The sequence below is a fragment of the Octopus bimaculoides genome, chromosome 3 (assembly GCF_001194135.2).
Source record: "Octopus bimaculoides isolate UCB-OBI-ISO-001 chromosome 3, ASM119413v2, whole genome shotgun sequence".
Lineage (NCBI taxonomy): Eukaryota > Metazoa > Mollusca > Cephalopoda > Octopoda > Octopodidae > Octopus > Octopus bimaculoides.
In genome coordinates, this window is record NC_068983.1 from 29358263 (window position 1) to 29373453 (window position 15191).

At 35.5% G+C, this 15191-nt stretch overlaps 1 protein-coding gene across 1 annotated transcript in view; it reads right to left on the minus strand.

Annotated features, from left to right (window-relative positions):
- The window catches only part of LOC106876722 (insulin-like peptide receptor), a 163372-nt gene that overhangs the window by 36405 nt on the left and 111776 nt on the right, over window positions 1-15191 (minus strand). The window contains exons 6-12 of the mRNA XM_052966719.1: window positions 14599-14765; window positions 12088-12271; window positions 10649-10744; window positions 10033-10180; window positions 8923-9137; window positions 3341-3467; window positions 1626-1679 (exon numbers count right to left, since the gene is read on the minus strand). Coding sequence (XP_052822679.1) covers window positions 1626-1679; window positions 3341-3467; window positions 8923-9137; window positions 10033-10180; window positions 10649-10744; window positions 12088-12271; window positions 14599-14765 — 991 coding nt within the window. The remainder of the gene's footprint in view (window positions 1-1625; window positions 1680-3340; window positions 3468-8922; window positions 9138-10032; window positions 10181-10648; window positions 10745-12087; window positions 12272-14598; window positions 14766-15191) is intronic.

Below are 15191 nucleotides of genomic sequence, written 5' to 3' on the forward strand. Positions count from 1 at the left end.
GGACTGGGCGTTGTGAGTGTTTATTGAGTGAAAACACCTAAAGCTCCACGAGGCCGCAGCAGGGGATGGTGGCGAACCCTGCTGTACTCTTCCACCACAACTTTCTCTCACTCTTTCTTCCTGTTTCTGTTGTGCTTGTAATTCAAAGGGTCAGCCTTGTCACACTGTGTCACGCTGAATATCCCCGAGAACTACGTTAAAGGTATACGTGTCTGTGGAGTTCTCAGTCACTTGCACGTTAATTTCACAAGCAGGCTGTTCCGTTCATCGGATCAACTGGAACCCTCGACGTCGCAAGCGACGGAGTGCCATCATATATATATATATAGTTGAAAATATATAATAAATGCACAAACAAACGAGAAACAGGCATAGATGGACACCAGCTCCTCATCAGTTACTAGGCTATCACAATTTTTTGCTTACCTGTGGCACATGTTGCCAGGAACTGGGGAGCCAACAAGGAAAACAAGACAGAAAATGTACAAACAAGAATGCGATACAATCAACATACAAATGTGGAATAAATGTACTCCAAAACAAGACAGTTAGTAGCTGTATGACAGACAGAAGTAAACAAACAAAATAAGGCCTTAGGGCCAGACAGGAGACGAAAATAGTCAACGCTGAGGGAATATCCTGAAGGAATTTCGCAGAGAGACAGTGAAGGGGTAATAGATTGGGAGACAAGAAAATGCTGATATATATATATATATACACACATATATATATACATATATATATATACATATAACATCTGTGATTAAGTATTGTTTCTAACTAGTTTTCTTTTGTTCATGTATTTAAAACTCAAGTATAAATTAATGTCTGAAGAGGAACAAAGTACAATATTGCTTCTGTAAAGTAATTTGATTCCAAGATCCTTTCTAATCAAGAAAACATTTTACCTAAGTTAGCATTGTGGAGGTAAGCCTGCCTTGAGTCTCCAGTCTTACAAGACAGGAGCTTATCCTAGCCTCTGACAACATTTTGGCAACTCAAACTACTAGACTCTCTGCTAAATGGGATGCCAGTCCATTGTAAAGTTAACTCCCAACTGCTACTGGTAAATTATTTTCAGCTGAATTGTCTGGACTATGTGATATGAAATGCTTTACTCAAAGATACACTATGCCACCCGGTTTGAGAATTGAACTCAGGAAATGCCAACTTTGAGCTCAATGCCCTAACCACCAGGCTAAATGTCTTCACTATGGAAGTAATGTTTAGAGATTATTAGTATACATTATTTTCTCTGTTACATATTTCAGTTGTGTCACACATAGAATGCAATCATGTTAGTGCCGTATAAAATGTACTCAAGCTGGTGCTACAAAAATGCACTTGTGCCAGTGCTGTGTAAATGCATCTGTGACAGTGATGCATAAAAAGCACCCGGCACACTCTGTAAAGTGGTTGGCATTAGGAAGGGCATCTAGCTGTAGAAACCATGCCAAAACAGACGACTGGAGTCAAGACAGCTCCATGGCTGACCGACTCCTGTCAAACCGTCCAATGCATGCCAGCATGGAAAAAAAATGATGATGATGGTGATAATAATATCACATTCAACAGATAATTTTCATTATTTTAAAGATGTGCACAATGATGACAGGTATACTTACAATCTATCAATGCAAAGGTCTTGTTTTTCAAAAAGTGGAACATTTTTATCGGCTCTGAAATTGATAAAAGCAACATAATTAAAATTAATTTAAGATCATTTAGCAAATTAACATCAAAACTGGAATAAAAACAAAAAAGAAATTTTTCATGGAAAATGGCTAGGCGCAGGAGTGGCTGTGTGGTAAGTAGCTTGCCTACCAACCACATAGTTCCGGGTTCAGTCCCAGTGCGTGGCATCTTGGGCAAGTGTTTTCTACTATAGCCTCAGGCCGACCAAAGCCTTGTGAGTGGATTTGGTAGACGGAAACTGAAAGAAGCCTGTCGTATATATGTATGTATATATATATATATATATGTGTGTGTGTGTGTGTTTGTGTGTCTGTGTTTGTCCCCCTAGCATTGCTTGACAAACCGATGCTGGTGTGTTTATGTCTCCGTCACTTAGCGGTTTGGCAAAAGCGACCGATAGAATAAGTACTAGGTTTACAAAGAATAAGTCCCGGGGTCGATTTGCTCAACTAAAGGCGGTGCTCCAGCATGGTCACAGTCAAGTGACTGAAACAAGTAAAAGAGTAAAGAGAGTGTGGTAAGAAGTCTGCTTCCCAACCACACAGTTCTGGGTTCAGTCCCACTGTGTGGCACCTCGGGCAAGTATCTTCTACTATAGCCCTGGGCCAGCCAAAGCCTTGTTACTGGATTTAGTAGATAGAAGCTGGAAGAAGCACCTTTTACAGGTGTGTGGTGGTGTCTCCTTGTTATGATATCACATGACAGTTATAAATGAGTATCACTGTTACACAAGGAGTGTCATTCATTTCCAATATTCTGCAAGGATAAAATCTGGCCAAGGGGAAATGTTGCATTGCTTGGAAACAGGTGAGGGTTGGCAGTAGGAAGGGTATCTAGCTATAGAAAATCTGTCTCAAATAAATTCAGCCTGACCCATGCAAGCATGGAAAAGTGGACGTTGAAATGATGATGATGGTGATGACGATGCATATAGTATAAGTGAGGTTACTAAGTTCACTTTGAAATCAAGTGGTTTTAAGTTCAGTTTCACTGTGTGGCACCTTGAGCAAGTGTGTCGTACTATAGCCATGGGTCAACCAATGCCTTTTGAGTGGAATTCATAGACAGAAATTGGGAAGAACCAGTGGTTGTTCTTAATGTTTATGAAAAGAGGTTGGATTATTATGAGAATAATGTAAACTTAGTGAAAGAGTTATAAGCAAAGCAGAAGGAAACCAGGAAATATATATATATAGATGTTTTCGATCTAGTTTGGATTCTTTGCCATCAAATTTGAATTCTTTGCAATCAAATTTGATGGCAAAGAATCCAAACTAGATCGAAAATATCTATATATATATAAAACTATATCATATACAGGGTGTCCACAAAGTCTGGGTACATGGGGATTAACACATACTTTAAGAAATTATTATTTTTTATATTTAATTGTTTATGTTATGATTTTGTTTACTCCATGTACCCAGACTTTGTGGATACCCTGTATAAGGTTAGGGAAGCTTCACTTAGACACAAGCTAATATAGGGACTCCTGTACTATAGCTCCAACTGCTAGGAAGGTACATCTTCACACTACACCGTACCATCATTTAAATAATGTAGCAGAGAGAGAGAGAGAGAGAGAGAGAGAGAGAGAGAAAGAGAGCTAAAAGAAAAAATAAATGATAACTAAATTTGAACTTACACTTCACGATAATATATAACATAACCAAGCATTTCTCGAGAATCATCCATTTCAAACCTGTTCCATTTCAAAATCGCAAATGCTGAAGCAGTTGATATAATAGTGAGGTTCAAATTTTTGGTCTGACCTAGAATTTAAAACAAAGAAGAAAAATCAATTTTATTTTCAAGATGTAAAGTAATATTTTACAGGCATATCTAGAATTATGTAAAATATAGTCTATAAATAAGGTGGATTATTTTATTTTAGGACCAGGAGAAGTAATATTCTATAAAAGAGTTGGGTGGAAGGGACTCTTTAGTCTGGTTTTGCTGAGAACAGAACAACCTCTCTATTGCAGGTGCCAAAAATTAAACCTAATTATCAGTCTATCAACACAGTGGTTCCCAGTAAGAACTGACTAAATTGTGATGAATTTGTTCAACCCATTCCAGCATGGAAAACAAATGTAAAAATTGATAATAAAAAAAAATAATTTTCTTCTTAAATCAAACACCATTACCACTGTCATTTTACAACTGTTTTCCCATGCTTGCATGGGTCAGAAGAGTTTTCTGCAGCAAAGCATCCCAACTATTTTTGCTGTCCTCCTTTATGACATTCAACCTTCAGAGATTAGCTTCAGATATCTCTCGTGTCTTCTTCTCTTGCATTTAAGTTCCTTTCATCTGGATTACCTAGCACACTTTTATCTGACTAGCCATACACATCACATGATCTTACCATTGCATTCTGTTATCTTGTACATTACATTTGATTCCTTTTATACCCAGTTTTTTCCAACACACAGTTCATCTGTTCTCTATTGTTCCTAAACACCTGAAACACATATCTCACAGTGCATGCTTGCCCCATTTCTCTCCAGTTTTTGCACATCCTTCATTTTCAATACATATGGTTCACTACCATGTAACACTGCACTTTGTACACAAGCTCTATATAATCTGCCCTTCACTTAGAGAGAGAATCCCTTTGCTGCTGGCATACCAAGCCATTATCACTGTTCTTACTCCATTTTTTTAACCTCCTCCTCCACTGCTAATTAGGTCAGCTATGAGTGTTGTTACTGTTAGTCCAACTCTATTAGCTTGCTTGTGATTCCACTGCATTTCTTGTGTACTACACAACAAGCAATTCTTACCAATTCTTTTCCTGCAGATTGAGCATGGCCATCTCCCAGATGGCAGGAGAGTACTGTCTTTTTCCTGCTAACTAAACATTTTGTTTTTATAAAGTTTTACTTGATTCTAAACTTTAATTCATATTTTGGAATTTCTTCTCCAACACCTTAACAAATTAGCCATGGATATTAAGTCATCAACATAGAGAATTTACACCTCTATCATAATGTAGAGAACAACCAACAATAAATAGAAGGAGCTGAGAAGTGCGCCTTGATAGACACCTATCTATATCATAAAGATTCCAATCTACAGAAAACCTTGTTAAAATGTTTCTCCAGTTAAAACAAATATTAGTGTATTGTTCTTAGAAATGAACTTCTGTACTTGTCTCTGTAAGAAGAGGGCATCAATGGTATTTTGCCTAGTGCAAATTTAAACTGCATCTCATCTAAGTTAATTCACATCCTAATCAGTTGTGCTATAACTATTTCTGTTACTACCATAACTTCATCCATTAGTTTGCTACCAGAGTAGTTGCTTCTCTCCAAAGTAATTTTACTTTTGTAGCAATTGATGATGATGATACTGTTACGCTAGTCATTGAATATGGCACCTTCCTGAACTAACTGGTTGTGGTTGATTAGTCAAGTGGTTTCAGCTCTGTTTCACCAGTTATTTTCAGCAACTCACCACTTTCATATCCTAAAAAGCTATTTCAACCATATAACTGTCAGTTTCACTAGCTGGTCCCTCAACTGAGTCTTCTTTAGCTCATTTTTATTCATCTCACACATTCTTTGCAACCAATTATTTCTTCTTGTATCACTTCTGAGCCTCTTTCATCTCATTGTTGTAAGAGTGATGCTGTCATTCCAAAGACACTTTATCCTAACCATAACTTTATTCATACTGATACACTACTTTGCAACATTAAACATCCCATGCTTCTGATTTTTATATTGTGAAACATTGGCAAACCTCTTGCTTTGTAAATGTGATGTCTAGCTTCTCTTCTAGCTACTTGATACTCTTTTTTACTGCTCCATTTCTTCAAGTCTTTCCAAACCAGTCTTTTAACTTTCATGACTATCTACAGTAATAATCTGCTGGTATATCACCTTTTATCTGGATGATACTTTGTTTCAACCACAAATTTTAAATGGGACTCACAGCAGGGGTTGTCTCACAGAAATACCTAGTTGTTCTTTATGTTTCAACCCTTTGGTATTCAGATTACTTTGACAAAAGCAATGCTTATTTATTCACATTGCTTTGAATTAATCATGCATTATCTTGTGGCTTCGAAATTTCAATCTGATTGTTTATTTTTAGACTGACATAGTAGGGTAGGTGTGACAAACTGGATCTGGCTGGTTTGAACATACAATAAATAGAATATTTGGCCCTGATACAGCAGGTTCAAATGCTTAAGTGTTAAGCCTCTATATCCACCTCTTTTTTTGCCATACGCATCACCCAGAATCTCTCTGAACTTATGTTTAGCAGCAGCAGTTTTTAAACCTTCTCTAGATCCTCTTGCACATCTAAGTCCACATAGCACCTACACTGAGGTCACTAACAATTAGTCCATGTTTAATAGTACATTCTTCTCTAAGGGAAGTTTTAACATTCACATCTATCAGTGTATACTTTCTCCTAGTAAGTATGAATAGCTTAAATATATTTGCGGGGAAAAAAAAAAGGTATCTAGCATTTCCTTCTGCTTATTTTATAATTTTAAGTTGTTTTAGTTGTAGAAAATGAATCCTTTGAACTGTTTAATCTCAGGAAATAAATATGTATTAGTTTGAAACCATCCAATTGAAGAACAGATCTGTGTCAGTTTCATTCACAAACTTTCTAAGTTGTTCAATCAATGGAACTGCCTTCTCAATGTCAACCCACTGAGTATTCTCCCTACATTTGTATTTTTAATACAGACCTTAAGGCCTAATCAACATGACACAGCATGTGACCAGGTTAGCCCTTTAAATTATGGATAAGCCTACACACAATTTGTGTGAACATGCATGTGTCTGTGTATATCTATGTATATGTGTGTGAGTGTGTAGATAAATAGAAGGATCATGCACACACACACACACACATACACACACAAACTACCTACTTGTATTACAGTGTACATGGCTGAGTATTCCAAGCACCTGTCCACTTCACATGATCAATATGTGACAAGGCTGGCCCTTTGGATTATTAGGCTTTCTCTCAGTCTGCAGCCAACTCATTTTCACAGGTAAGGTTTAGAGTTGCCTGAGGCTATTGGAAGAAAATATTTGCCCAAAAGGTCATGCAGTGAGATTGAACCCAGGAGTGAGCAATCAGAATACTCTCTAGTGGCACTCAAGCAACCAATTATTCTTATCCATCTGGCTCAAAGTCTTTTTCTATGTCAAAGTGCATGTGAACCCACTCCACCTCTTGTGTATCTATAGCATTACAATTAAATACTGAAACATCTCCTATTATATTTACACATTTAAAGTGAATGCTTTTTGACTCCCTTAAGTGTAGCCTTTTTGGAAGAAAGCTAGAATATGTTCTTAAAATTCTTTAAAAAAAAAAGTAATTAAAAAGTTAGTATAAATTTGTATTTCTAACTTAAATATTTATAATTACATTTTTACAATAAATAAAATTACATTATCTCACATATACTTAATAACGTTTTCTTTATTGTGTCCTTATTAAATTATTCTGAATTTAATACGGCTTTTAAATGAGAAAAGTAGCCCCATTGAGTCTAGAGAATTGAAATAACAAAGCAATTTTAATCAAATGCCTAATTAATGAACCGACTAGCAGGACCTATTTACAAGCTATACATTTTAAATTCTTGATTTGCCAATGTAACTTCCTCATAAAACAGTTACTTAATTTGCTTTTGTGTGTGTATGTATATGTGTATATATATATATATATATATATATATATATATATAAAGGGCAATACCCCTATATACGAGTTAATTTGTTCCTGGAGAGTACTGGCAAAGCGGAGCAAAAATTTCCCATAGTAGCAATGTTACCAATTTGTTCCCAGAAAAAGGGCCATTTACTTGACAGGAAGAGAGTCTTATCTGCTTTCTTGTTTACTACAACTTTGGGTTTTTCTCGGTTAACTTTACTGCCCTTTGATTCTAAGTTTTGCTTCCATATCTGGAATTTCATTTCCAATTCTGTTACATATTCCACTATGAAAGTGAGCTCATCAACATATAATAGTTCCCATGGGATAAATAGGAGGGAACTGAGAACCAAGCTCTGGTGAACTCCTACTTATACACTAAATTCAACATTGTATTCATGGTTGATTCTCACTTTACTGACAGTACCCTTATACATGGATTGCACAGCTCTAACAAGCCATTCGTCTACTCCTAACTTCCTTAGAAACCACCAGAAAACAAAGCAAAAGACTCCGTCAAAAGCTTTTCCAAATCAACAAGTGCCAACTACAATGGTTTACTTTTAGCAAGATACTTCTGCAACTGCCTCACAAGGAAGAGTGCATCTATAATACTGCCCCTCTGCACAAAACCAAAGTTCTCATCTAGTCTAATTTTTTTCCCTAATCAATCAGCTTATAACTCTCTCTCTGTTACTCTCATTGCCTGGTCCAGCAGTTTAATACTTCTGTAATTGTTTCTATCTGAGGTATCTCCTTTATCCTTGAAGCAGCTGACTATAAAGCTGCTACACCAGTCATTGGATGTAACACCTTGATTATATGGGTGGAGAAGCTCTGCAGTTGTATGCATAGACCCGGGTAAGGATTTTTTGAAGACTTGCAGCTGCTCATGCATGCAAGCCTCTCCTCTACATGCTACTGATAATGTTCTCAGGAAAGGCTGCCATTTCAGGGTTGATATAGCTAGGCAATGGGTTGGAATATATACCACAATGGATCTCACATAATGCTATAACAGTTCTGCCAATCTACTACCCTGGACTGTTACCTTTTTATTGGTTTCAAAAGACAGAAAGGCAAAGTTAACCACGGCATGGTTTGAACATAGAATGCTGAGTATTGAAACAAATACTGTGAGACATTCTATTGAAAGCTCTAATGACCCCCACCAATTCACTGCTTTAAAATTTACATGTAAAATTATTTACTATTTAAATACATTAATTGTTCTACAGAAAAGCATTAGTTATATCTCAATATCAGATTATACCATTGCTCCGCAACCTTTTTTCACTTGCGGTACACTTATATTCTGATCAAAATTCGGAAGCACATCTGAACTAAAAATATAACTAATAGTATAGGGGAAAAAAATTTATATTCAAGTTATACTGTGGCACACCAGTGTGCCATGGCATACCGTTTGTGGAGCACTGGATTATACAGATACATGCAAATAGAAGGGGTGAAAAAAAAATGAACAAATACTTTGTATTATTTCATGTAAAATATGAAAATATTTGTGCTTACAAGGAATAAGATCACCATTGGAGGTAGATATGTCATGCTCTGTATGGTTGGAAGCATTCAATTTGGTATAATTCATTAGTTCTCGAATTTTGTGTTGGCACAAACGTCTGTTATCATGGAAAAACACCTTGCCTCGCTTTATAACCAGATTCTTTTCTACATCTTTAGAAAATAGCTCTTCAATGTTTTCATTATCTCTGAGGTAGAGAGCATATCTGAAAATGAGAACAGATCATATAATCCTCTCAGTAGGGACCAGCAAAACATCAAACACAATGGTAAAACTTCATCTTGATTTTGTTGGTTAGTATCACCAATTAGAAGAACAATTAAACAACCTCTGAGACCAGAAATCAATCACTGCTGACAAAATGAGGGATTATGCTAACACATAAATATCAAAATAGTGATGACTGAAACCTACAGAAAAATATCAGGCCAGAAATAAACTATAGACAATTTGAATTGACTGGAACAATATATAGAAAGAAATCCCACGAGATCCTTGACAAATGGTGAAAAACTATTGTCCAAACTATATCATCAGGAGAAAAAGGAGAAAAAAAAAACATAAAATTGTAGTTGTCCTTGCCATCATCATCCACTTTTTCATGCTGGTACGAGTTAGATGAGACTTCTTAAAGTATTATTCTACAGCTGGATACCTTTCCAGTCACCAACCCATACCTGTTTATTAAGGTATTTTTTTATTGCACTGGAGAGGACTTATTGTTCACAGGAGACATAAACCCAGTATCAATGTCACCTACGTAGTGTTGATGCAAGAATATGTGGGAGGGAAAAAGAAAAAACATTCACACACATGTACATACACATATATATACAACAGGCTTCTGTGCAATATCTGTCTAAGTATTTCACTGACATGGCATTGGTCAGTTTGAGGCTACAATGAAAGAAGTAAGCCCAAGGTGTTATACAATAGGATGGAACCAGAAATCACATGGTTATGGAGCAATGTTCATTTCCACATGGCCAAAGCTGCATCTAATGATGATAGTGAAATATCCTGTCTTCTGAATAAAAAATAATTATAAAATTTATTCTTACAAGTTTAAAAAGGAAAATCAAAGCAGAAACATTATCTACCTATCATCTTCCAGTTTCTTGCCGTGTATAACCTTCAGGCTTTTGAAAGATGACAAAGATACTAAACCATCTGACCTGGTAATTTTTATGAAATTGTGAACTTCTTCAATTTGCCCAAGATTTGCTTCCAGTTCTTGAGCAAGAACACCTGAAAATAATAAAGGAAAAAAAAAAAAATAATAAGAGTTAAAAAAACAAAGAGGTTTATGGTTATACTGCATATGTTTCACTATTGCAGTTATTTGGAACTCAGCATTGGATGTTCAAAGTGCATTTGGATGCCTAGCATTAATGGATCATCAAGGGGAGGGAGAGGTTTAGCCCAGCATGTATAGAGAAAATGAAGGAGAAATAGGTCACATTTTTTAGCATATGGATTCATAATCTTCTTTTCTATTGGCTGAGATAAGTAAAGACTGCCAAAAGTGCAATAATTTGATTAACAGGAACCAGTGTTAATTACAATTCTAGTTGAGCTCCAGCTCTGTACACATACATTTTCTATATTTATTTTATAAAATTGAGCCAGGGCTGGGCTAAATAAACATTGCCACTGGCCATATCCAGCCTCAGGGCTGTATATTTGATACCACTGATATGAAAGAAAAAAAATTACCATTAAGATGTTGTAAAATCAATTCTCCTGTTATTTCAGTACAATCTTTTAGACTTTGGATAGATGAGATACTCTTCACTTCTTTGGCAGGACATTCTATTGAGAAAAATAGTAAAATTCATGAAATTTCATCAGTAACAATCTTGTAGTTTAATATGAAGTACTTTTTATAGTATGTTACAGTTTGAAGAAGAAGGTAATATTTCCTTTAATCCTCTGAACATACACAGCTCAATAGCCAGATCTGTTTTTCATGGATGATTACAAACAAATGTCATTGCTTTTGTATGAACAGTAAAGTTGCAATAAGCAAGCAAATATCAAGACAAGGAGACACAAACATATATATACAAACACACACACACACACATGTACAACAGGCTTTTGGCATTTTCCATCTTCTGAATTTACTCACAGAGTTTTGACCCAAAGATTTGTTTAAGACACCTCACTCAAAGTACTTTGCATTGGGACTGAACCCCAAACCAAGCGACTGAGAAACAAAATTCTTAACAATCCAGCCTATCTTTTCCTTGTATATTAAAAACTGAGAAAGATCTAGAAGTTAATTGCTTATCATACAGTTCAGCAAAGTAAGACAAGAGTTATTATTTTACTCAAATTATAAATGTTGTAGACTTTTATAAACTGAAATATGCTCAAATCCAGGCCTTTTTAAGGATTGAATTTCTCATATGAAGAATAAATTACAGAGGAGTTAGCAGAAACAAACACTTTGTAAAAGAAGTAATTCTTAATACTGTTTGCCATCACCATTACCTCTTCAATACAGGTAAGTGCATTGATAAAATACTAAATGCAATATCAGGAAACTTAAAAATGTTTCTACATTTACAAGAATCTGAAACAGTTGCTTTGAGAATCGGGAATAGAGGAACAGAGTGAAAAAGACAGAAATGATACTATGAAAATGAATAATGTGCAAACAAGGGATTTTTGTTAGTCAGGTTATATAGACCAAATAATCTTTTCTACTAAATGTACAAGGCCTGAAATTTTTTGGGAGGGGAACTAGATGACTACATCAACCCCAGTGTTTCACTGGTACTTAATTTATCGACCCTGAAAGGATGGAGGGCAAAGTTGACCATGGCAGATTTTGAACTCAGAACACAAAGACGGACAAAATGCTTAGCAGCATTTTGCCCGGAGTGCTAACAATTCTGCCAGCTCGCCACCTTATATAGACCAAATAATAAACAAGAGTTTGTGAAGTGTGGTGCTGCATGACTCAGACGGTAACGACCTCCACAAACTAAGCTAGCATGGAAAAGTGGGTGTGAAATGATGATGATGATGAAGAGGATGATAGTGATGAAAGTTGCTACAATTCATTCTACATGAAATAAATCATTTTCAAAGATTTTAAGATAAGAAAAAAGAAATCAACTTAAAAAGATAATAATGCAATTACTAACTTTTTGGACATCTGGCTTTGCACTTCAGGCACCTATTTGGATCATCTGGGTTTTCAATATATCCGACAGGGCAATGTTCGGTACAAAGGGCTGTCCTGTTAGTAGTCATGTTAGCTTCCAATAACTTGAAATTATATGCAACCGATCTACATTCTCTTTCAGTGAGGCAGCGGCGGTTTTTGAACTAAAACAAAACAGTTTAGAAAATTAGTGACAAAAATATTTACACAAAGCAAAATTACATTATTTATGGATAAGTAACTGATATAGTAAAGAAATCTTAAATTTTATCAGGGATTTTGTACCAAGTAGAAAAAAGTGTATGTTTACAAAATTGAAAACAAGATGATAAAGAAGAGAATATTTGAAATAGTTTGGAAAGGAACCAAGAGTGTTGTCCCAGAGACCCACTAAGACAGTACTGTTATTTGGATCTAAAATATTTGCATCAGTAATTGGTTTTTTTTTTACATCTTTTATTCAGAAGGAAAGGCAGTACTTATAACCTTTTACAGGACTCTCATGACTAGTGGAAGTTAGAGAGGATGGCATCCTTAGATATAGAACTTGGTCATAATGTTTGCAACAGAGCAAATTTCTCTAAAACACTCAATGCACCAGGTGGTGGCAGTAGTGGTGTTACAACCAGGTGATTAAGTTTATTGCCCAAGTAGACCATGGTGGGATTTGAACCCAGAGCACATACCACAAAGTACACAGTCCAACATTTTCACACATCTGTCAATCTCCTATTATAACTGGTATATTATTTTTATTAGCCCCCAAAGAATGAAAAGTAAAGCTGACTTTGGCAGAATTTAATTTCAGAGAAATGGCTCCAACTAGTGAATCTAGTGCATCAGAAAGAGAAGCTGACTGTGCTCAGCAATCAGCTCCTCACATTATAAAAATTCTAAGAATATCCTTAATTAACGTGGTAGCAGAAATACCCAATTGCTATTTGCAATACTAATTCAGTTAAAGAGATTCATTTAAAATAAAACACACACAGTTTGTTTAATAGTTTAGTCAGAGTCTCCAAAGCTGGTAGGCAAAAGGAAAGCAACCAAATCTGGCCCCAAAACTTGAAAGAGTGAACTCCACTGAAGACACACATAGGGCTCAATGCAGAGGTTAAACCAGGTGACAAGATCAATTACAAACCGTCTAACAGGATTTTGCACTGTTTCTATCAACTCAATTTCACTCATAAGGCCTATATTTCACTATCTGCCCCTACACACACACACACACACGCAGATTTCTAGTTAGCTTTTTAATGCTTCTTGTATAATATTTTATCACAAGCTTAAACTACTGTTTTCCTCTTATCATATGAAAAGCATCTATGAGTACCTATTCTCTAAAATATATTATAAGAGATGAGAATTAAACTTTTGTTCCCTTTCCAGCTGAATGTCTATGCTGGTACTTCAATAACATATATTAACTTGTTTTAACCCTCATTCGGATGTATGTGCAAACATCTACACTAACCGGTTAAGACTCCACCACTTAGTTTCTCAGTACCTTTACTAAATTTCAATACGCCACATACATTTGGTTCCAGGTCTCAAGTTCTTTTCCCAACTCTATTTTCACTGCAGATGGTTTAGTTCAGGGATCAGCCAGTTGCAACAATTGGAACAAGCTAAGAGGTCTTACAAAGGTAACGAGCACTGCTCTTAGACATAAATGCATGGTTAAGTGGTTCACTTGCCTACAGTGTGACACCTTGGGCAAGTGCTTATTACTATAGCCCCAGGAGGACTAATGCTTTTTGAGTGAATTTAGTAGATAAAAACTGGGAAGTCTGTTGCGTGTGTGCACACACATACACGTGTGCAGGTGCACATAGACATGTTGATATTCCATAGTACCACTAAATGCTCTTGTTAACTTTATGATTGGTTGCTCTGCATTTCTTAAGATTGTGAAATTTAAAAAAAGATCAAACCTTTACTTGAAAAACTACTGGAAGGTTGGCAATAGTAAGAGCTTCCAGCCATAAGAATCCTGCCTCAAATCAATGCCTGAGCAAGCCGTGCTAACAGGGCAAAACAAATAAAAAAGCTAAAAAAACTTTCATTCTAAACATTGTCTGAAATTCATGCAATTACATCAATCATACCAGGTTAGTCGCACCTACAAAGGTCACGAGCATTGTCCTTCACCCAACAATTACTTATAATTCCAACCCCCACCCCACTAATCAGTTTGATGAATGAGTCAAGATTTTTTATTGACATAAGAAAATATTTTGTTACAGCTGTTTTTTTTTTTAAATAAAAAAAATTCACACACACATATGCAATTGATACAGATGTGTGTGTGTGTGTGTGCAACTGATATATATATATATATATATATATATATATATAAAACCTACAGAGTTTTACATTTTTAATGAAAGAAAATAAAAATGCAAGAATGAACTATTCAGTTACAAAGTATTCAAACAGAGCTGCTGAAATTTGAGCAGAATTAGCAAAACAAAATAGTATTATAAACCTTGTAGGTGTTTGGTGGGCAAGTTCTCTTACACTCCTTGTCATGATAAACATGTCTGCAAGCAAGGCAGTCTCTAGCTGTTGGTCCTCTACAGCCACCAAGGCAATTTTCATGACAGCAAGAACCATTCTGCTGGCAATAGCCTTTTCGATTTTCACAAAGGCAATCTGAAATGAAAGAAATTTGATGGTAACTGTTAAGAAGCTATTTAAATTTAAGTTCATACAAAGAGTAAATGTGGATGTAATAATGTTTTAAAACAAATATCAGCAACAAAGTCATTGCCCCCAATTTTTTTGTAGAAGTTGGTTATTTCTTGATTTATTTCAAAAGCTAGCCCCAGGTTCTGTCTCAGAAATATTTCTTTAACTGTATAGTTAATAAAGGCTTGTTTTTGTTAACATTTAAAAGAACCTTGACATTACACACACACACACACACACATACAAAGTTTTTAGACCAAAGCACTGGAAATAGTAAAACCAGAATTGTCAAATGTGAGAAAAAAAAAAAAATATATATTATTCAGATTTAAAGTAGCGTGTTTTTAAATAGTTCTTTTTCTTTTTATATATACAAAAAAAAAAAAAAAA